The 22,250-nt window shown below is 48.7% G+C and overlaps 1 protein-coding gene across 4 annotated transcripts in view; it reads right to left on the bottom strand.

Moving 5' to 3' along the window:
• Positions 1-22,250, bottom strand: part of dnajb2 (DnaJ heat shock protein family (Hsp40) member B2) — a 50,701-nt gene that overhangs the window by 18,672 nt on the left and 9,779 nt on the right. For all 4 annotated transcript variants that reach the window (XM_070875206.1, XM_070875209.1, XM_070875207.1 and 1 more), the window contains 6 exons: positions 21,403-21,512; positions 15,939-15,992; positions 14,951-15,067; positions 9,073-9,165; positions 3,858-3,963; positions 1,929-1,999 (listed from right to left, as the gene is read on the bottom strand). In XM_070875206.1, the coding sequence (XP_070731307.1) occupies positions 1,929-1,999; positions 3,858-3,963; positions 9,073-9,165; positions 14,951-15,067; positions 15,939-15,992; positions 21,403-21,512 (551 nt within the window). The remainder of the gene's footprint in view (positions 1-1,928; positions 2,000-3,857; positions 3,964-9,072; positions 9,166-14,950; positions 15,068-15,938; positions 15,993-21,402; positions 21,513-22,250) is intronic.

The following is a 22,250-nucleotide window of genomic DNA, read 5'->3' on the forward strand; positions in this document are numbered from 1 at the left end:
TTGATCTGCACTATAAATAATGATATACATCACTTAAATAAATGTTAGTGTTGTTTCTGGTCAGGTTTTTCTCACAGTACACTGTGATTGTCGAGTTATCAACCATGATCTGATTGAATGGCAGAGCAGGCTTGAGGAGCCAAATGGCCGACTCCTGCTCCTATTTCTTATGTTCTTATGTAATAATACATTCTCATCACTCATTCCATTGGTTCAATTTGCTTTCAGTCCCTGAATATAACCAATTTAGTTTTTCAGTTCGAGATGTTAGGGTGAATTTCAGCGCAGGTTCTCTCACTTGTCCATTGTTAACTTCAATGCAAGAGCTGCAGAAAACCCAGAAACACATTGTAAGCACCACTTACACTGTTTGTCAGGGATTCCACAGCTCTTCCGCTGAACTTACATAAGATTGTAAATCCACCCCTTGATAACTACATTTAAAATCTGCTTAATGTTATGTATAACCTACATCACTTAATGATACAAACATTTATAGATTGATGACTAAAGCACCAATAACTTCCCAATTAATGTACTTTATTAATGATGTTCTTGATCGTATTTGTAAATGACGTCATATTACTTAATGATCATATTTAAATCTTTCTTTGTCACACATATATAACTTTTATTATCTTATTGTACAGTAAAGATTCAACATCTACTTAAAATGTAATGTGGACATGGTCCCTTTAAGGATCCCAGCTTAAAACACGTCATGAATGACATCACCAGACCCGCTCCATCTCATTGGGCTGGGTAACGCTCTGGGCGGGATCAATAGGCCTCATTGTCAACAGTGGGATAGAGCCAGCAGCAGGGACGCGACACACCACACCCACCCGGGTAGGTAAAACTCCGGCCATAATCACAATCGTAAAACATAAGAACATAAGAACATTAGGAGCAGGCGTAGGCCATTCAGCCCCTCGAGCCTGCTCTACCGTTCAATGAGATCATGGCTGATCTTCTACCTTAACTCCACTTTCCTGCACTATCCCCATATCCCTTGACTCCCTTAATATCCAAAAATCTATCGATCTCTATCTTGAACATACTCCAAGACTGAACCTCCACAGCCCTCTGGGGTAGAGAATTCCAAAGACTCACCACCCTCTGAATGAAGAAATTTCTCCTCATCTCAGTCCTAAATGGCCGACCCCTTATTCTGAGACTGTGACCCCTGGTTCTAGACTCCCCAGCCCGGGGGAAACATCCTCCCTGCATCTACCCTGTCAAGCCCTGTAAGAACGTTGTATTTTTCAATGAGATCATCTCTCATTCTTCTAAACTCGAGAGAATATAGGCCTAGTCTGCTCAATCTCTCCTCACAGGACATTCTCTCCCCCCCCCTCCGCCGCCCCTATCCCCATCCCAGGAATCAGTCTGGTGAACCTTCGTTGCATTCCCTCAATGGCAAGTATATCCTTCCTTAGGTAAGGAGACCAAAACTGTGCACAATACTCCAGGTGCGGTCTCACCAGGGCCCTATATAATTGCAGTAAGATGTCTTTACTCTTATACTCAAATCCTCTTGTAATAAAGGCCAACATACCATTTGCTTTCTTGCTTTCTGCAAACCAGTTCGACCTTCGAGCGTAATCAAAATGGAGGGAAGGGTCCAACAACGTTCTTGCTCTAACACTAGCTGGCTCTATCGAGAATAAACAAGGCTGGTGGCGAATGGGACGGGCAAGGGGAGGTGCTTCTTTATTTTCTACAGTATATTTATTCTGGATTTTTGCAAGTAGTGCTGAATGTCTCGGAGCCAAAATTTCTAATTGCCGGTGTGCTATATCCTTCCTGTCTCGCTGCCATCGAGTTCCCACTCATGCCTTCTCTAGCTGTTCCCCGGGACTCCCGCCTGATGCCGTTGAGCTGACTGCGTGCAGCCTAGTCTCACATGGACCTCCTATCTCGCTTACCGTTCACTCGCACCGATTTCAGCTGACCATCTTCCTCGATTTCCACCCTCTCTTCACCATTCTCCACAGTCCTAGGGGAGGGCAAAAATACATCGGTTACATTTTGATAGTCATTATGGTGAGAAAGAAAAAAAAACACAGCCTTGGCAGATACAGCACAGAGTAAAGCTCCCTCTACACTGTCCCATCAAACACTCCCAGGGCAGGTACAGCACGGGTTAGATACAGAGTAAAGCTCCCTCTACACTGTCCCATCAAACACTCCCAGGGCAGGTACAGCACGGGTTAGATACAGAGTAAAGCTCCCTCTATACTGTCCCATCAAACACTCCCAGGGCAGGTACAGCACGGGGTTAGATACAGAGTAAAGCTCCCTCTATACTGTCCCATCAAACACTCCCAGGGCAGGTACAGCACGGGTTAGATACAGAGTAAAGCTCCCTCTATACTGTCCCATCAAACACTCCCAGGGCAGGTACAGCACGGGTTAGATACAGAGTAAAGCTCCCTCTACACTGTCCCATCAAACACTCCCAGGGCAGGTACAGGGGGTTAGATACAGAGTAAAGCTCCCTCTACACTGTCCCATCAAACACTCCCAGGGCAGGTACAGCACGGGTTAGATACAGAGTAAAGCTCCCTCTACACTGTCCCATCAAACACTCCCAGGGCAGGTACAGCACGGGTTAGATACAGAGTAAAGCTCCCTCTGCACTATCCCATCAAACACTCCCAGGGCAGGTACAGCACAGGTTAGATACAGAGTAAAGCTCCCTCTACATTCTCATTTGACTCAGAAGGTCGTGGGTTCAATGATGACGAGGCGCCGTCTTTCGGATGAGACGTTAAACCGAGGCCCCTTCTGCTCTCTCAGGTGGATGTAAAAGATCCCACGGCACTATTACAAAGAAGAGCAGGGGAGTTATCCCCGGTGTCCTGGGCCAATATTTATCCCTCAATCAACATCAGTGAAGCAAATTATCTGGTCATTATCACATTGCTGTTTGTGGGAGCTTGCTGTGCACAAATTGGCTGCCGCGTTTCCTACAGTGACTACACTTCAAAAGTACTTAATTAACTGAACATCACTTTGGGACATCCTGAGGTCATGAAAGGCGCTATAGAAATTCCAAGTTCTTTCTTTCTTTACACTCCCTTACAACCGCACCATGTCCCTTCCGTTCCGCTCCGCACCAGAATGTGAGTAGGGACAGAGTCTAGCCTTCCTGTTAAGACAACAACAAATTGTATTTATATAGCGCCTTTAAAGTCCCAAGGCGCTTTCACAGGGGTACCATGAGATAAAAAATTTGACACCTAGCCGCAGGAGGAGAAATTAGCGCAGATGACCAAAAGCTTGGTCAAAGAGGTAGGTTTTAAGGAGCACCTTGAAGGAGGAAAGAGAGGTAGAGAGACGGAGGGGTTTAGGGAGGGAGTTCCAGAGCTTGCGGCCTAGGCAACAGAAGGCACGGTCACCAATGGTGGAGTGATCATAATCCGGGATGCTCATGAGGGCAGAATTAGAGGAGCGCAGACATCTCGGAGGTGGTTGTGGGGTTAGAGGAGATTACAGAGATAGGGAGGGGCGAGGCCATGGAGAATTTGAAAATAAGCATGAGAATTTTGAAATCGAGGCGCTGCTTAACCGGGAGCCAATGTAGGTCGGCGAGCGGGATTTGGTGCGAGTTAGGACATGGGCTGCCGAGTTTTGGATCACCTCTAGTTTACGTAGGGTAGAATGTGGGAGGCAGGGGTGCGTTGGAATAGTCAAGTCTAGAGGTAACAAAGGCGCGGATGAGGGCTTCAGCAGCGGCAGAGCGGAGGGCGGCAGGGGCGGAGACGGGCGATGTTACGAAGGTGGAAATACAACTGGCACTCGCCCAGACGGCCAGTGACAATATGCCTGCGAGTCTGCTCCCAGTTACTCACCTTCTGGTGGTGATGCGTTTGCCGTTCACGAGCTTTGTGGAGGTGGACACCGATCGGTAACTGCCCACTCCGCTCCCGCCGACGTTGGCGGAGAACGACGAGAAGTCTGCCGACGGTAAAGTGCATTCGTTAGAGGTCGGAAGCCACGGGAGTAAGAGTTCAGATCATAAAAGTTAAAGACTCAGACAGCTGAACAACCGTACGGAAGATGGGAACAGGAGGCGGCCATTCAGCCCCTCGATCCTGTACCGCCATTCAATGGCTGAGCTATATCCCAACTCCATCTACCCGCCTTGGCTCCCTATCCTCTTACACCCTTGTCTAGCTAAAATTTATTGCTCTCACATTTAAAATTATTAATTGTGCTAGCATCTACTGTTTTTTGTGGGAGAGAGTCCCTCACTTCTACCACCGTTTGTGTGAAGAGTGTTTGCTAATTTCTCTCCTGAATGGCCTGGCTCTGATTTTAAGATTAAATCCCTCTTGTCCTAGGCTCCCCCAGCAGCAGAAAAAGTTTCTCTCTATCTATCATATCAATTCCTTTCAAAATCCTAAAAATCGCAGTCAAATCACGCCTTAGCCTGCTATATTCCAGGGAATACAAGCTCAGTTTATGTAACCTCTGCTCAATCTAACCCTTCGAGCCCTGGTAACATTCTGGCGAATCTGCGTTGCACTCCCTCTAAGGTCATCAGGAATGTGATGGAATGCTCTCCACTTGCCTGGATGAGTGCAGTTCCAATGACACTCAAGCAGCTCGAAACCGTCCAGGACAAAGCAGCCCGGTCATCTCATCCACTTCAACACTCACTCCCTCCACCACCGGCGCCCCCTGGCTGCAGTGTGCACCATCTACAAGATGCACTGCAGCAACTCACCAAGGCTTCTTCGGCAGCACCTCCCAAACCCGCGACCTCTACCCCCTAGCAGGACAAGGGCAGCAGGCGCATGGGAACACCACCACCTCCACTGGTCAGGAGAGCCTTGAGGAGTTGTTAATAGAGTGGATAAGGGACGGGTTCCTTGAGCAGTATGTAACGGAACCAGCCAGGGGGCAGACTATCTTAGATCTGGTCCTGTGTAATGAGACAGGATTAATAAACAATCTCTGAGTAAAGGATCCCCTCGGAATGAGTGATCATAGCATGATTCAATTTCAAATTCAGATAGAGGGTGAGAAAGTTGGATCTCTAACCAGCGTACTAAGCTTAAATAAAGGAGACTATGAAGGTATGAGGGCAGAGTTGGGTAAAGTGGATTGGGGAAATAGATTAAAGTGTAGGACAGTTGAAGAACAGTGGTGTACATTTAAAGGCGATATTTCACAACTCTCAAGAAAAATATATTCCAGTGAGGAGGAAAGGGCGCAAGAGAAAAGATAGCTATCCAAGGCTAACTAAAGAAATAAAGGGCGGTATCCAATTAAAAACAAGGGCATACAAATTGCCCAAACTAGTGGGAAGACAGAAGACTGGGAAGCTTTTAAAAGCCAATAATGACTAAAAAAATGATTAAGAAAGGGAAGATAGACTATGAAAGTAAACTATCACAAAATATAAAAATAGATAGCAAGAGTTTCTATAGGTATATAAAAAGGAAAAGAGTGGCTAAAGTAAATGTTGGTCCCTTGGAGGACGAGACCAGGGAATTAGTAATGGGGAACATGGAGATGGCAGAAACTCTGAACAAATATTTTGTATCAGTCTTTACGGTAGAGGACACTAACAATATTCCAACAGTGAATAGTCAAGGGGCTATGGGGGTGGAGGAACTTAACACAATCACAATCACTAAGGAGGTGGTACTCAGTGAGATAATGGGACTAAAGGCAGATAAATCCCCTGGACCTGATGACTTGCACCCTAGGGTCTTAAGAGAAGTAGCGGCAGGGATTGTGGATGCATTGGATTGTAATTTACCAAAATTCCCTGGATTCTGAGGATGTCCCAGCAGATTGGAAAACTGCAAATGTAACACCCCTATTTAAAAAAGGAGGCAGACAAAAAGCAGGAAACTATAGACCAGTTAGCCTAACATCTGTCGTTGGGAAAATGTTGGTGTCCATTATTAAAGAAGCAGCAGCAGGACATTTGAAAAAGCAAAATTTGGTCAGGCAAAGTCAGCATGGATTTATGAAGGGGAAGTCATGTTTGACAAATTTGCTGGAGTTCGTTGAGGATGTAACGAACAGGGTGGATAAAGGGGAACCAGTGGATGTGGTGTATTTGGGCTTCCAGAAGGCATTTGACAAGGTGCCACATTGTTACTGCACAAGATAAAAGTTCACAGGATTGCAGGTAATATATTAGCATGGATAGAGGGCTAACTAACAGAAAACAGAGAGTCGGGATAAATGGTTCATTCTCTGGTTGGCAACTAGTAACTAGTGGGGTGCCACAGGGATCAGTGCTGGGACCCCAACTATTTACAATCTATATTAATGACTTGGAAGAAGGGACTGAGTGTAACATAGCCAAGGTTGCTGATGATACAAAGATGGGAGGAAAAAGAGTGTGTGAGGAGGACACACAAAATCTGCAAAAGGACATAGGCTAAGTGAGTGGGCAAAAATTCGACAGATGGAGTATAATGTTGGAAAGTGCGAGGTTATGCACTTTTGCAGAAAAAAATACAAGAGCAAGTTATTATTTAAATGGAGAAAGATTGCAAAGTGCCGCAGTACAGTGGGACCTGAGGGTACTTGTGCATGAAACACAAAAGGATAGTATGCAGGTACAGCAAGTGATCAGGAAGGCCAATGGTATCTTGCTTGGCCTTTATTGCAAAGGGGATGGAGTATAAAAGCAGGGAAGTCTTGCTACAGCTATACAAAGTATTGGTGAGGCCACACCTGGAATACTGCGTGCAGTTTTGGTTTTCATATTTGCGAAAGGATATACTTGCTTTGGAGGCAGTTCAGAGAAGGTTCACTAGGTTGATTCCGGGGATGAGGGGGTTGACTTATGAGGAAAGGTTGAGTAGGTTGGGCCTCTACTCATTGGAGTTCAGAAGAATGAGAGGTGATCTTATCGAAACGTATAAGATTACAAGGTGGATGCAGACAGGATGTTTCCACTGATAGGGGAGACTAGAACTAGAGGGCATAATCTTAGACTAAGGGGCCGCCCATTTAAAACAGAGAAAGAAACAGTGAAAGAAACATAGAAATATAGAAACTAGGTGCAAGAGTAGGCTATTCGGCCCTTCGAGCCTGCATCACCACTCAATATGATCATGGCTGATCATGCAACTTCAGTAACCCACTCCTGCCTTCTCTCCATACCCCCTGATCCCTTTAGCCGTAAGGGCCACATCTAACTTCCTTTTGAATATATCCAATGAACTGGCATCAACAACTTTCTGTGGTAGGGAATTCCACATGCTCACAATTCTCTGAGTGAAGAAGTTTCTCCTCATCTCGGTCCTATATGGTTTACCCCTTATCCTTACTGTGACCCCTGGTTCTGGACTTCCCCAACATCGGAACATTCTTCCTGCATCTAACCTGTCCAATCCCGTCAGAATTTTATATGTTTCTATGAGATCCCCTCTCATTCTTCTAAATTCCAGTGAATATAAGCCTAGTCGATCCAGTCTTCCTTCATATGTCAGTCCTGCCATCCCGGGAATCAGTCTGGTGAACCTTTGCTGCACTCCCTCAATAGCAACAATGTCCTTCCTCAGATTAGGAGACCAAAACTGCACACAATACTCAGGTTGTGATCTCACCAAGGCCCTGTACAACTGCAGCAAGACCTCCCTGCTCCTATACTCAAATCCTCTGGCTATGAAGGCCAACATGCCATTTGAGGAGGAATTTCTTCTTTCAGAGGGTTGTAATCTGTGAAATTTGCTGCCTCGGAGAGCTGTGGAAGCTGGGACATTGAATAAATTTGAGACAGAAATAGACAGTTTCTTGGGGGATAAGGGGTTATGGAGAGCGGGTGGGGAAGTGGAGCTGAGTCCATGATCAGATCAGCCATGATCTTATTGAATGGCGGAGCAGGATCGAGGGACCGTATGGCCTACTCCTGTTCTTATGTTACCCTCAAGTCACACGCCATCCTGACTTGGGAAATATAATCGGCCGTTCCTTCATTGTTGCTGGGTCACAATCCTGGAACTCCCTCCCTAACAGCACTGTGGGAGCACCTTCACCACACAGACTGCAGTGGTTCAAGAAGGCGGCTCACCACCACCTTCTCAAGAACAATAATTGCTGGCCTTGCCAGTGACCCCCACAGACCAGGAATGCATTTTTAAAATTATCCTTTCTAAGGCACCGTATCTAGAACTGTACACAGTACTTCCCTTCATTTAATTTCCCCCACTTCCAACCAACCACTTTCCAATCTAGGCTGACACTCCAGTGCTGAGGGAGCACTGCACTGTCAGAGGAGGGATGTTAAACCGAGATCCCGTCTGCTCTCTCAGGGGGACGTAAATTATCCCATGGCACTATTTCGAAGAAGAGCAGGAGGAGTTCTCCCTGGTGATTCCGGAGATGAGGGGTTTGACTTATGGAGGAAAGGTATTGGTGAGGCCACACCTGGAATACTGCGTGCAGTTTTGGTTTCCATATTTACGAAAGGATATACTTGCTTTGGAGGCTGTTCAGAGAAGGTTCACTAGGTTGATTCCGGAGATGAGGGGGTTGACTTATGAGGAAAGGTTGAGTAGGTTGGGCCTCTACTCATTGGAATTTAGAAGAATGAGAGGCGATCTTATCGAAACGTATAAGATTATGAAGGGGCTTGACAAGGTAGATGCAGAGAGGATGTTTCCACTAATGGGGGAGACTAGAACTAGAGGGCATGATCTTAGAATAAGGGGCCGCCCATTTAAAACTGAGATGAGGAGGAATTTCTTCCTTTTTCTTATGTTCTTGTGTGTTCTGGCCAATATTTATCCCTCAATCAACATAACAAAAACAGATTATCTGGTCATTATCACATTGCTGTGAGTGGGAGCTTGCTGTGAGCAAATTGACTGCCGCATTTCCAACATTACAACAGTGACTCCAAAAGTGTTTCATTGGCTCTAAAGCGCTTTGGGACGCCCGGTGGTCGTGACAGGCGCTATATAAATGCAAGTCTTTTTTTTTTCTTTTTAAAGTTCCCTATATCTTTTAAAGATCCCAGGGAATCGGAGGCTGGCTTTTGTAATGTTAAACTAACTGACACCAAAATTACAGGGGACATTGCTTCCAGCATACCTGATCCGGTGGGAAAAGAGAATGCAAATAAGGATCCAGTTCCCTGTCGAGATCGTTCGATCCCCCCCATTTCGGAAAATGGACCAAATTCATCTGCAGATTAAATAATCAGGGGAGAAAAGGGAGTTAATTTTTTTTTTAAATCGGTCATCAATTCATTACAGCATACAAGGAAATCAGTCCAACACGAATAGAAAAACAGTCGCTTTTGCATTAATGGAAATATTAATGATCCTTCAGCCCTATTCTACCTTTCGATTAGATCACGGCCGATCTGCAACTCATTGGCCCACCTTCGCTCCATATCCCTTGATACCCCTCCCCAATATTAATCTATCGATCTCAGTCTTTGCACCCCAGTGTCAGCCGTGGCCCAGTGGGCAGCACACTCGCCTCTGAGTCAGAAGGTTGTGAGTTCAAGTCCCACTTGTGCAAATGTATTTTTATAAGCTGCATCGTACCCTTTTTGACATAAAACAAAATGGAGTCCTGGTCCTTCCAGAAACTTCTGCAGCAGACAGTCTGTTTGCATAACAAATGCTAACCCTGACTGGAACTGCTGAGGACTGATTAATAGCTACCAGACAACATTAAACTGTCTTGCTGAGCTAAGTACCACCCATTGTGCTCCCCTGTATTACCCACTAAGAGACACTCAAACTACCAGCCATTATCTCTTGTACAGAACTCATCCATGTTATGCAAAAAGATAAGTACCCAATCAACCACTATGGGAATCACTGGCCCAAATAACTGAGCAGGAAACTGGACAATCCTGACACAATGCAAGGCCGGTAATAACACATCATCACACTCTAATCGAGTAATGATTGACTGGCCCACTAATAACCCTGACAAAGGAGACATTTGGAAACCATGTCAAGACAAGGATGTGGTAATTAACTCTATCTGTATTCACTGGCTGCAAAGACAGAGCCAATACACAGGATGGGACCATAACTTGTTTTTTTACTGTATAAATACCTCGTGAGGTATTGGAGGTCTTCACTTAGCCTTTGACTGAGTGAGACTCTTCCCTTGCTGCAAGTAAAAATTAAAAGAACATTTGCCGGAGCTGAAGGTGTCAGAGTGGTATATTGTGAGTCGAGATTTCGACACACTCCAGGGACTTGAGCACAAAAATCTAGGCTGACACTCCCAGTGCAGTTATTCATTCAGTCATAGGGAGTCCCTCGAAACGAGGATGACTTGCTTCCACGCCAAAAAGGGATGAGTTCACAGGTGTTTCAATGAAGGACCTAATATTCCAGGTCCCGAACTACATGTTGAAGGGTGGAAGATGCCTGTGCGTGGATTTTTTTAACGTGGGGTGGCCGTTGCACACCAGCCACCACACGGGTTTGACAGAGCGAGGTCTTGGTCCAGTGGCAAGGGTTAACCAAGATGACTGGAGACCGGCTCTGCTGCACGGACCTATTGCGCACACATGCACAGTGCAGTACTGAGGTCAATGCCGCACTGTCGGAGGTGCAGTCTTTCAGATGAGACGTTAAACCAAGGCCCCGTCTGCTCTCTCAGGTGGACGAAAAAGATCCCATGGCCTCTATTTCGAAAAAGAGCAGGGGAGTTATCCCCGGTGTCCTGGGTCAATATTTATCCCTTAATCGAGATAACAAAAACAGGTTATCTGATCATTATCACATTGCTGTTTGTGGGAACTTGCTGTGCGCAAATTGGCTGCCGCGTTTCATACATTGCAACAGTGACTGCACTCCAAAAATACTTCATTGGCTGTAAAGCACTTTGGGACGTCCGATGGTCGTGAAAGGCGCTATATAAATGCAAGTCCTTCGTTCTTTTTCCAACATCCACAGCCTTTTTGGAGGAAGAGTGTTCCAGTTTTTCGCTATCCTTTGCATGAGGAATGCTTCCTGATTTCGCTCCTGAATGTCCTAGCTCTAACTTTAACATAAATAATTTAGAAAGGGAGTTGGACAGGTCCACTGACACCTGGGAGTCCCTGGCCAAAGACCGCCCTAAGTGGAGGAAGTGCATCCGGGAGGGTGCTGAGCACCTCGAGTTTTGTCGCCGAGAGCATGCAGAAATCAAGCACAGACAGCGGAAAGAGTGTGCGATAAACCTCGCCCACCCACACTTTCCCTCAATGACTATCTGCCCCACCTGTGACAGAGACTGTGGCTCTTGTATTGGACTGTTCAGCCACCTAAGGACTCATGTTAAGAGTGGAAGCAAGTCTTCCTCGATTGCGAGGGACTGCCTATGAATGAATGAATGAAGATAAGGAACTTACGGTGTTACGGATAAAAAGCGGGGGTGTGGGACTGAGCACGATAGTTCTTTCAAAGAGCTGGCACAGGTATGACGGGCCAAATGGCCTCCTTCTGTGCTGTAAGGTTCTATCACTCGATGTACTGCCTCGTATCATTTCAACATCTCTCAGTGCTTTGTGCCGTGAATTACTTTTGCGATCAGTATTATGTACACAGAAGTTACAAAACGGGAACAGGCCAATCGACCCAACCAGTCCATGTCTGTATTTACTCTCCCCGCAAGCAAATAGTTCCCCTGTAACGTTCCCCATGAGGCGAGCGGGCAGTTGATCTACATCTGCTTAGGGGTGAGCAACGACTCAGGAATGCAAAAGAACATAGACAGGCTAAGTGAGTGGGCAAAAATTTGGCAGCTGGAGTATAATGTTGGAAAGTGTGAGGTTATGCACTTAGGCAGAAAAAAATCAAAGAGCAGGTTATTGTTTAAATGGAGAGAGGTTGCAAAGTGCTGCAGTACAGCGGGACCTGAGGGTACTTGTGCATGAAACACAAAAGGTTCGTATGCAGGTTCAGCAAGTGATCAGTAAGGTCAATGATACCTTGGCCTTTATTGCAAAGGGGATGGAGTATAAAAGCAGGGAAGTCTTGCTATAGTTGTACAGGCCACACCTGGAATACTGCGTACAGTTTTGGTTTCCATATTTACGAAAGGATATACTTGCTTTGGAGGCAGTTCAGAGAGGCGGGCAGGGAATTGGACCCGAGTTCATGATCGGATCAGCCATGATCGTATTAAATGGTGGAGCAGGCTCGAGGGGCCGATGGCCTACCCCTGCTCCTGTTTCTTATGTTCTTATGACCCAGCTTCCACAGCTCTCTGAGGCAGTGAATTCCACAGATTTACAACCCTCAGAAGAAATTCCTCCTCATCCTTATTCTAAGATTATGCCCCCCACATGCCAGACTCCCAAAGCAAACATGCCAAAGGTGGGCAGAGGAAACATTACAGGGACACCCTCAAAGCCTCCCTGCTAAAGTGTAACATCCCTACTGACACCTGGGAGTCACTGGCCAAAGACCGCCCTATCAGTGAAAACATCCTCTCTGCATCCACCTTCTTAAGCCTCCTCATAATCTTATACGTTTCGATAAGATCACCTCTCATTCTTCTGAACTCCAATGAGTAGAGGCCCAACCTCCTCAACCTTTCCTCATAAGTCAACCCCCTCATCCCTGGAATCAACCGAGTAAACCTTCTCTGAACGGCCTCCAAAGCAAATATATCCTTTCGTAAATATGAAAACCAAAACTGCACGCAGTATTCCAGGTGTGGCCTCACCAATACCCTGTATAACTGTAGCAAGACTTCCCTGCTTTTATACTCCATCCCCTTTGCAATAAAGGCCAAGATTCCATTGGCCTTCCTGATCGTGTGCTGTACCTGTGGAGCTCAAATCTGCCAGCAAGCTCATGGCCTACAGGGCTGTAGTAATACCCACCCTTCCTGTATGGCTCAGATACATGGACCATGTACAGTAGGCACCTTAAGTCACTGGAGAAATACCACCAACGATGCCTCCGCAAGATCCTACAAATCCCCTGGGAGGACAGACACACCAACATTAGCGTCCTCGACCAGGCCAACATCCCCAGCATCGAAGCACTGACCACACTTGATCAGCTCCGCTGGGCAGGCCACGTTGTCCACATGCCAGACTCCCAAAGCAAGCGCTCTACTCGGAACTCCTTCACGGCAAACATGCCAAAGGTGGGCAGAGGAAACGTTACAGGGACACCCTCAAAGCCTCCCTGATAAAGTGCAACATCCCCACTGACACCTGGGAGTCACTGGCCAAAGACCACCCGAAGTAGAGGAAGTGCATCCGGGAGGGCGCTGAGCACCTCGAGTCTCATCGCCGAGAGCATGCAGAAAACAAGCGCAGGCAGCGGAAGGAGCGTGCGGCAAACCAGTCCCACCCACCCTTTCCTCCAACCACTGTCTGTCCCACCTGTGACGGGGACTGTGGTTCTCGTATTGGACTGTTCAGCCATCCGAGGACGATTTTAAGAATGAAAGCAAGTCTTCCTCGATTCCGAGAGACTACCGATGATGATGATGACCCACCCACTGGACGAGGCAGAAGTGACCTTGTTTTAACGTCTCAACAAAGGACATCGCCTTCAGCCATGGAGTAGTGAAGTTTCAGAATATCGAACGTCACCATTCACATTAGTTAACAACAACTTGCATTTAAATAGCGCCTTTAAAGTGGTTAAAAACGTCCCTTGGCGCCTCACAGGAGCGTAAATCAGTCAAAGTTTGACACCGAGCCACAAAAGGAGAAATCAGGACAGGAGGCAGGTTTTAAGGAGCACCTTAATAGGAGGAGCGAGAGCGGGAGAGAGATGGAGAGGTTATAGGGAGGGAATTCCGGAGCTCAGGGCCGAGACGGCTGAAGGCACGGCCGCCAATGGTGGAGCGATGGGGAAATGGGGGATGTGCAAGAAGGCAGAATTAGAGGAGCACAGAGATCTCGGAGGGTTGTAGGGCTGGAGGAGATTACACAGATAGGGAGGGGGCGAGGCCGTGGAGCGATTTGAAGACAACTTGTATTTATATAGCGCCTTTAACGTAGTAAAACATCTCAAGAGTTTTACTGGATTATTATGAGACAAAGAAATTGACACTGAGCCACACAAGGAGAAATCAGGGCATGTGACCAAAAGCTTGGTCAAAGAGGTAGATTTATGGAGCGTCTTGAAGAAGGAAAGAGAGGTAGCGAGGCAAAGAATCCCAAAAGCTTGGGGCCTAGGCAAGAGAAGGCACGGCCGCAATGGTTGAGTGATTATAATCAGGGATGCTCAAGAGGGCAGAATTAGAGGAGCGCAGACATCTCGGGGGTGGGGGGGGGGGTGGTGTTGTGGGGCTGGAGGAGATTAGAGAGATAGGGAGGGGCGAAGCCATGGAGGGATTTGAAAACAAGGATGAGAATTCTAAAACTGGAGCATTGTGGTGCCGGAAGCCAATGTAGGTCAGCGAGCATAGGGGGTGATGGGTGAGCGGGACTGGGTGCGAGTTAAGGCACGGGGCAGTGAGCACAGGGGGCGATGGGTGAGTGGGACTTGGTGCGAGTTAGGCCATGGGGCAGCGAGCACAGGGGGTGATGGGTGAGCGAGATTTGGTGCGAGTTAGGACACGGGGCAGCGAGCACAGGGGGTGATGGGTGAGCGGGACTGGGTGCGAGTTAGGACACAGGGCAGCGAGCACAGAGGACGATGGGTGAGCGGGACTGGGTGCGAGTTAGGACACAGGGCAGCGAGCACAGGGGGCGATGGGTGAGCGGGACTGGGTGCGAGTTAGGACACAGGGCAGCGAGCACAGGGGGCGATGGGTGAGCGGGACTTGGTGCGAGTTAGGACACAGGGCAGCGAGCACAGAGGGCGATGGGTGAGCGGGACTGGGTGCGAGTTAGGACATGGGGCAGCCGAGTTTTGGTCAAGCTCCTTGGACCTCAGACGGGACTCTCGGGAATCTTGCCGTGGGTAACGGTATCGTGCAGCGGCCTTGACACGTAATCGTGAGGGTGAAACTCAGGGCAAACGGAACAAAGACAGCATACGCTCACCGAACAACTCTGCAAAAGGATCTCGCCCGCCAAAGAACTCCCGAAATACTTCATCAGGACTGCGGAATGAGAACACGAACCCTGGAATCCCCGTGTCCATGGTGGGACCTCTGCCACCTATTGGAAAAAACACATTAATGTAAATATTCATGTTCTAAACCGAGCACTAATTACAGATACACAAATACTAAAACTAGTGGCTGAGGTTAATAAGGCCATTAAAAAAAGCAAACCAAACACTGGGGTTTATTTCTAGAGGGATAGAATTGGAAAGCAGGGAAGTTATGTTGCACTTGTATCGAACCTTGGTTAGACCACACTTGGAGTTACTGTGCACATTTCTGGTCTCCATATTATAAAATGGATATGGAGGTACTGGAGAAGGTGAAAAGTGTAATGTATGTATGCCTTGGGTTTACCTGCCACTAGGGGGAGCGATCGTCGGAGGTCATTGGGCCACAGACACACATGTGCAGCCCTTGTATATAAAGAAAGCCTCACTGAGAGCCAATAAAGTCGAGTCAGGTCACACCTGATTGAGTTCACGGTACTAAGCCTATTGAGTTATTGCATACGCAACAAGAAAATTTGCTAAAGATGGTATCAGAGTTGAGAGGTTATACCCATCAGGAAAGATTGAACAGGGTACGAAAGAGAAGACCCAGGGGTGACCTGATGGAGTCTTTAAGATAATGGAAGGGTCATCGTGGAGAAAATGTATCCACTGGTGGGGCAGTCCAAAACTAGGCGGGTATCAATATCAGAGAGTGACTAATCAATCCAATCGGCAATTCAGGAGAAACTTCTTTACCCTATCAACTCCTGTAATTAAACAGCTCAATTACCCAACCAAAATCCAGCGCTTTCAGTCTAGAAAGCTCCAACTGACCCCCAGCGCCCACAGCCTTTTGTGGGGAGAGTTCCAGATTGTTGCTACCCCTGTGTACAACGAAAAGGTGGGGGCAAAGGAAAAGCAGTTTTCTCTTACCTGCTCCAATTAATCCGTCGTTTCCATACTTGTCGTAGACCTGCCGTTTACTTTCTACAAAAAAAATGGTCACAAAATGAAGTGTTACATAAATTACACAGAATTTTACAGCGCAGTAACAGGCCGTTCGGCCCAACGGGTCCGTGCCGGTGTTTATGTTCCACATCAGCCTCCTCCCACCCTCCTTCATCTCACCCAGTCAACATATCCTCTATTCCTTTCTCTCATGTACCCTCCTAGCTTCATCTGAAATGCATCTAATTTGCCTCAACTACTCCCAGTGTGAGGGAGCTGGATTATCAGTAACACAGGGTGCTGGGGGAAGAGGGGTTAATGAGTGACAGTGTGAGGGAGCTGGTTTATCAGTAGAGATACAGTCAGTAACACAGGGCACTGGGGGAGAGGAGTTACTGAGTGACAGTGTGAGGGAGCCAGATTAACATCAGTACAGATACAGTCAGTAACACAGGGCACTGGGGGAGAGGAGTTACTGAGTGACAGTGTGAGGGAGCTAGATTATCAGTACAGATACAGTCAGTAACACAGGGCACTGGGGGAGAGGAGTTACTGAGTGACAGTGTGAGGGAGCTAGATTAACATCAGTACAGATACAGTCAGTAACACAGGGCGCTGGGGGGAAGAGGGGTTACTGAGGACTGGGGATGGGGTTACTAAGTGACAGTGTGAGGGAGCTGGATTAACAGTAACACAGGGCACTGGTGGAGAGGGGTTACTGAGTGACAGTGAGGGGGAGCTGGATTAACATCAGTTCAGATACAATCGGTGATACAGGGCGCTGGGGGAGAGGGGTTACTGAGTGACAGTGTGAGGGAGCTGGAATATCAGTAGAGATACAGTCAGTAACACAGGGTGCTGGGGGAGAGGGGTTACTGAGTGACAGTGAGGGGGAGCTGGATTAACATCAGTACAGATACAGTCAGTAACACAGGGTGCTGGGGGAGAGGGGTTACTGAGTGACAGTGTGAGGGAGCTGGATTAACATCACTAGAGATACACTCAGTGACACAGGGTGCTGGGGGAGAGGGGTTACTGAGTGACAGTGTGAGGGAGTGAGATTATCACTAGAGATACAGTCAGTGACACAGTGGGGTGGTTAATGAACACCGTGGTGGGAGGGAACTGGATAAACAATTAGTAAAACAGGATGCTCCAGCATGAACTGCACTCAGTTCCCTCACCTTCGATAGTCTATTCTGATTAAGCAATTTCACTGAGGGGGATTGACAGCATAGATTCTGGGAGGATGTTTCCCCCGGGCTGGGGAGTCTAGAACCAGGGGTCACAGTCTCAGAATAAGGCGTCGGCCATTTAGGACTGAGATGAGGAGAAACTTCTTCACTCAGAGGGTGGTGAATCTTTGGAATTCTCTGCCCCAGAGGGCTGTGGAGGCTCAGTCTTTGAGTGTATTCAAAACAGAGATCAATAGATTTTTAAATTCTAGGTGAAGCGAGGGATATGGACATTGGGTGGGAAAGTGGAGTTGAGGTAGAAGATCAGCCATGATCTTATTGAATGGTGGAGCAGGTTCGAGGGGCCGAATGGCCTACTCCTGCTCCTATTTCTTATGTTCCATGAAAATCAATGGATGTAAAGGAATAGAAATGTAAATATCAGCAGAAAAAAAATGCTAAATATTGATTCCCTGTAACTATTGGATTCTAGGAATGGAATCTGATGTAAAACAATTTCATAGGTTCAGATATTTACAGCACTGAAGGAGGTCATTCAGTCCATCGTGTCCGCACCGGCCAACAAAGACCTATCCAGCCTAATCCCACTTTCCAGCTCTTGGTCCATAGCCCTGTAGGTTACGGCACTTCAAGTGCACATCCAAGTACTTTTTAAATGTGGTGAGAGTTTCTGCCTCTACCACCCTTTCAGGCAATGAGTTCCAGACCCCCACCACCCTCTGGGTGAAGACATTGCCCCTCAAATCCCCTCTAAATCTTCTACCAATTACTTTAAATCTATGCCCCCTGGTTATTGACTAACTGTATCTCTACTGATGTTAATCCAGCTCCCTCACACTGTCACTCAGTAACCCCTCTCCCCAGTGCCCTGTATCACCGATTGTATCTGTACTGATGTTAATCCAGCTCCCTCACACTGTCACTCAGTATCTCCTCTCCCCCAGTGCCCTGTGTTACTGACTGTATCTGTACTGATGTTAATCCAGCTCCCTCACACTGTCACTCAGTAACCCCTCTCCCCCAGTGCCCTGTGTTACTGACTGTATCTCTACTGATGTTAATCCAGCTCCCTCACACTGTCACTCAGTAACCCCTCTCCCCCAGTGCTCTGTGTCACTGACTGTATCTCTACTGATGTTAATCCAGCTCCCTCACACTGTCACTCACTAACCCTTCTCCCCCAGTGCCCTGTGTTACTGACTGTATCTGTACTGATGTTAATTCAGCTCCCTCACACTGTCACTCAGTAACCCCTCTCCCCCAGTGCCCTGTGTTACTGACTGTATCTCTACTGATGTTAATTCAGCTCCCTCACACTGTCACTCAGTAACCCCTCTCCCCCAGTGCTCTGTGTCACTGACTGTATCTCTACTGATGTTAATCCAGCTCCCTCTGCTAAAGGAAATAGGTCCTTCCTATCCACTCTGCCTCGGCCCTTCATAATTTTATACACATGAAACTAAATTAAAAGGATGAAGTCCTCATTACACTGCCCTCCGAGAGCAGCATAGCTACATAAAAACATAAGCCGAGACATTATTCTCTGCGGTTCGAATGTTTAACACGCTCGCATTAAATTACACGGCGGTCTATTTTAACCGAATGGCTAACCGCGTTTGCTGAACGACAATGGCTCGGAATTTGCAGTCAGAAGGCACTCGATCGACGGCCCCACACAAAGCTGCCCACAGAGATCCCGCGACCTCGCTGGCGATAAGTTGGCCTTTTCCACGACGTGCAAGTGACTGACTGCAGTGCTCTACAGTGGGGAATCCCTAATGTGAGCTGCTGTGATGTCAACAAGCTGTCGAAGCAGCCAATCACAGCGCAGAATTCTCAGAGAGGGAGAAAGCAGGAAATGAGAAACTGCTCTTATCCAGACTTTTAACAAATGGTTCAGAGAGAAAAACAAAGATTGGTGCTCTCACATGGGGGATGAAATAGAAACTAAAAGAATCAGGAACAAACTTTAAAAGAAAATACGAAACAATATATTTTTTTTTAATTTCTTAAAAATTGTAATTTCGACCAAAATGGAGAAATTTTACATTCTACAAAATTATTATCAGTTTTTCAGGCCTTAATATTTGGTTACCAGTCAATACTAGTTTTTGAATGATAAGGGAGTCAAGGGTTATGGAGAATAGGCAGGGAAGTGGAGTTGAAGCCAAGATCAGATCAGCCAGAGGGTTGTAAATTTGTGGAATTCTATACCCCAGAGAGCTGTGGAGGCTAGGTCGTTGAGTGTCTTTCAAAGGTGGAGATAGACAGATTTTTGAAAGATAAGGGAGTCAAAGGATCTGGGGAGTGGGCGGGGAAGTGGAGCCGAGTCCATGATCAGATCAGCCATGATCTTACTGAATGGCGGAGCAGGCTCGAGGGGCCGAATGGCCTACTCCTGCACCTATTTAAAACCGAGATGAGGAGGAATTTCTTCTCTCAGAGGGTTGTAAATCTGTGGAATTCGCTGCCTCAGAGAGCTGTGGAAGCCGGGACATTAAATAAATTTAAGACAGAGATAGACAGTTTCTTAACCGATAAGGGAATAAGGGGTTATGGAGAGCGGGCAGGGAAGTGGAGCTGAGTCCATGATCGGATCAGCCATGATCATATTAAATGGCGGAGCAGGCTCGAGGGGCCATATGGCCTACACCTGCTCCTATTTCTTATGTTCTAATTCACTGTTTAAAATCCCAGTTACACTTAATCCAAAAAGGCCTAATATTTAATGGGGTATTTAACAGCGATATTGCCGCAGAAAAGCTCAAGTTTTCAACCGTTTCTCCAATTGCTGGCTATGGGGGGCGGGGGGGGGGAGGGGAGAGATGGTCACAGCGCAGCCAGTGTCAGAGCAGTAAATGATCGTCTGCAACTTCAGGATTTCCACGTTCGCCAATGCGTACGCATCCTGTCACTTTCAAAACGGTCAGAGAGAGTGGACGCTGTTAACTTGCCGTTACACTTTTGGTGGCACAAAATGAACATTTACATTTGTTCAAATATCATTAAGAACAGCATTTTGTATAGAGCGCAGGCAAGTACAGCAGGAGCAGCGAGGTCGGGGCGAAGGAGCAGCGAGGGACTGCAGAGCGACGTGATCGGGGCCCGGGAGAGGCGAGAGTTCGGGGCCCGGGAGAGGCGAGAGTTCGGGGCCCGGGAGAGGCGAGAGTTCGGGGCCCGGGAGAGGCGAGAGTTCGGGGCCCGGGAGAGGCGAGAGTTCGGGGCCCGGGAGAGGCGAGAGTTCGGGGCCTGGGAGAGGCGAGAGTTCGGGGCCCGGGAGAGGCGAGAGTTCGGGGCCCGGGAGAGGCGAGAGTTCGGGGCCCGGGAGAGGCGAGATTTCGGGGGCCCGGGAGAGGCGAGAGTTCAGGGCCCGGGAGAGGCGAGAGTTCGGGGCCCGGGAGAGGCGAGAGTTCGGGGCCCGGGAGAGGCGAGAGTTCGGGGCCCGGGAGAGGCGAGAGTTCGGGGCCCGGGAGAGGCGAGAGTTCGGGGCCCGGGAGAGGCGAGAGTTCGGGGCCCGGGAGAGGCGAGAGTTCGGGGCCCGGGAGAGGCGAGAGTTCGGGGCCCGGGAGAGGCGAGAGTTCGGGGCCCGGGAGAGGCGAGAGTTCGGGGCCCGGGAGAGGCGAGAGTTCGGGGCCCGGGAGAGGCGAGAGTTCTGGGCCCGGGAGAGGCGAGAGTTCGGGGCCCCGGAGAGGCGAGAGTTCGGGGCCCGGGAGAGGCGAGAGTTCGGGGCCCGGGAGAGGCGAGAGTTCGGGGCCCGGGAGAGGCGAGGGCCCGGGGGCAGCACGGGCCAGCCCACACTGCAATATGTGTAGCGCACTAGGTCCGTGCAGCAGGTCTCCAGTCGTCCTGGTTCACCCTTGCCACTGGACCAAGACCTAGCTCTGTCAAGCCCGTGTGGTGGCTGGTGTGCAACGGTCACCCCACGTTAAAAAAATCCACGCACAGGCATCTTCCACCCTTCAGGATGTAGTTCAGGACCTGGAATATTAGGTCCTTCATTGAAACACCTGTGAACTCGACCCTTTTTGATGTGGAAGCAAGTCATCCTCGATACGAGGGACTGTCATGGAAGAAATAGAATAGGCCCAATTTCTTACCAACCCATTGATTTAACAGTTCAAGGGTATGGTAACACGGGGACAAGTGAGAGACACAAGGAAATGGCCAAGTGTCTCCCCTTTGAAACTGAACAGCCCACAGGATGTAAATCCGCACGGCAAACTGACTGAAAATAAGATGGGATGCGGACTTACTGTCTGACAGTATTTCATACGCTTCCGCGATCTCCTTAAACTTCTTTTCCGCAAATTCCTTGTTATCGGGGTTCTTGTCGGGGTGCCATCGCAGTGCAAGTTTCCGGTAACTGTCGGGGGCAGAGGGAAATGGAATATTTTAAACTACCACCAGGTCATCATTCCCAAACTTGTAAATTCCTAGCTAACGGTAGGCCTTATTCAACAGTAGCTTCATCGGTGCCTTTGTTACCTCTACACTCAATGAATCCAACGATCTCCTGGCCTCCCAGCTTCCACCCTCCGTAACCTTCGGCTCATTCCAAAACTCGGCTGCCCCGTGTCCTAACTCGCACCACGTCCCGTTCCCCCCCCCACTCCTCCTCCTCCTCCACTACCCACCCCCCCCCCCCCACTCCTCCTCCTCCACCACCCCACCCCCCCCCCCCACTCCTCCTCCTCCACCACCCCACCCCCCCCCACTCTCCTCCTCCACCACCCCCCCCCCACCCCCCCCCACTCTCCCTCCTCCACCACCCCACCCCCCCCCCCCCACTCCTCCTCCTCCACCACCCCACCCCCCCCCCCCCCACTCCTCCTCCTCCCACCCACCCCACCCCCCCCCCCCACTCCTCCTCCTCCACCACCCCCCCCCCCCCACTCTCTCCTCCACCACCCACCCCCCCCCCCCACCTCCTCCCCCACCACCCCCCCCCCCCCCCCACTCCTCCTCCTCCACCACCCCACCCCCCACTCCCTCCTCCACCACCCACCCCCCCCCACCCTCCTCCTCCTCCACCCCACCCCCCCACCACTCCTCCTCCTCCACCACCCCCCCCCCCCCACTCCTCCTCCTCCACCACCCCACC

The sequence above is a fragment of the Pristiophorus japonicus genome, chromosome 3 (assembly GCF_044704955.1).
Source record: "Pristiophorus japonicus isolate sPriJap1 chromosome 3, sPriJap1.hap1, whole genome shotgun sequence".
Taxonomy (NCBI): domain Eukaryota; kingdom Metazoa; phylum Chordata; class Chondrichthyes; family Pristiophoridae; genus Pristiophorus; species Pristiophorus japonicus.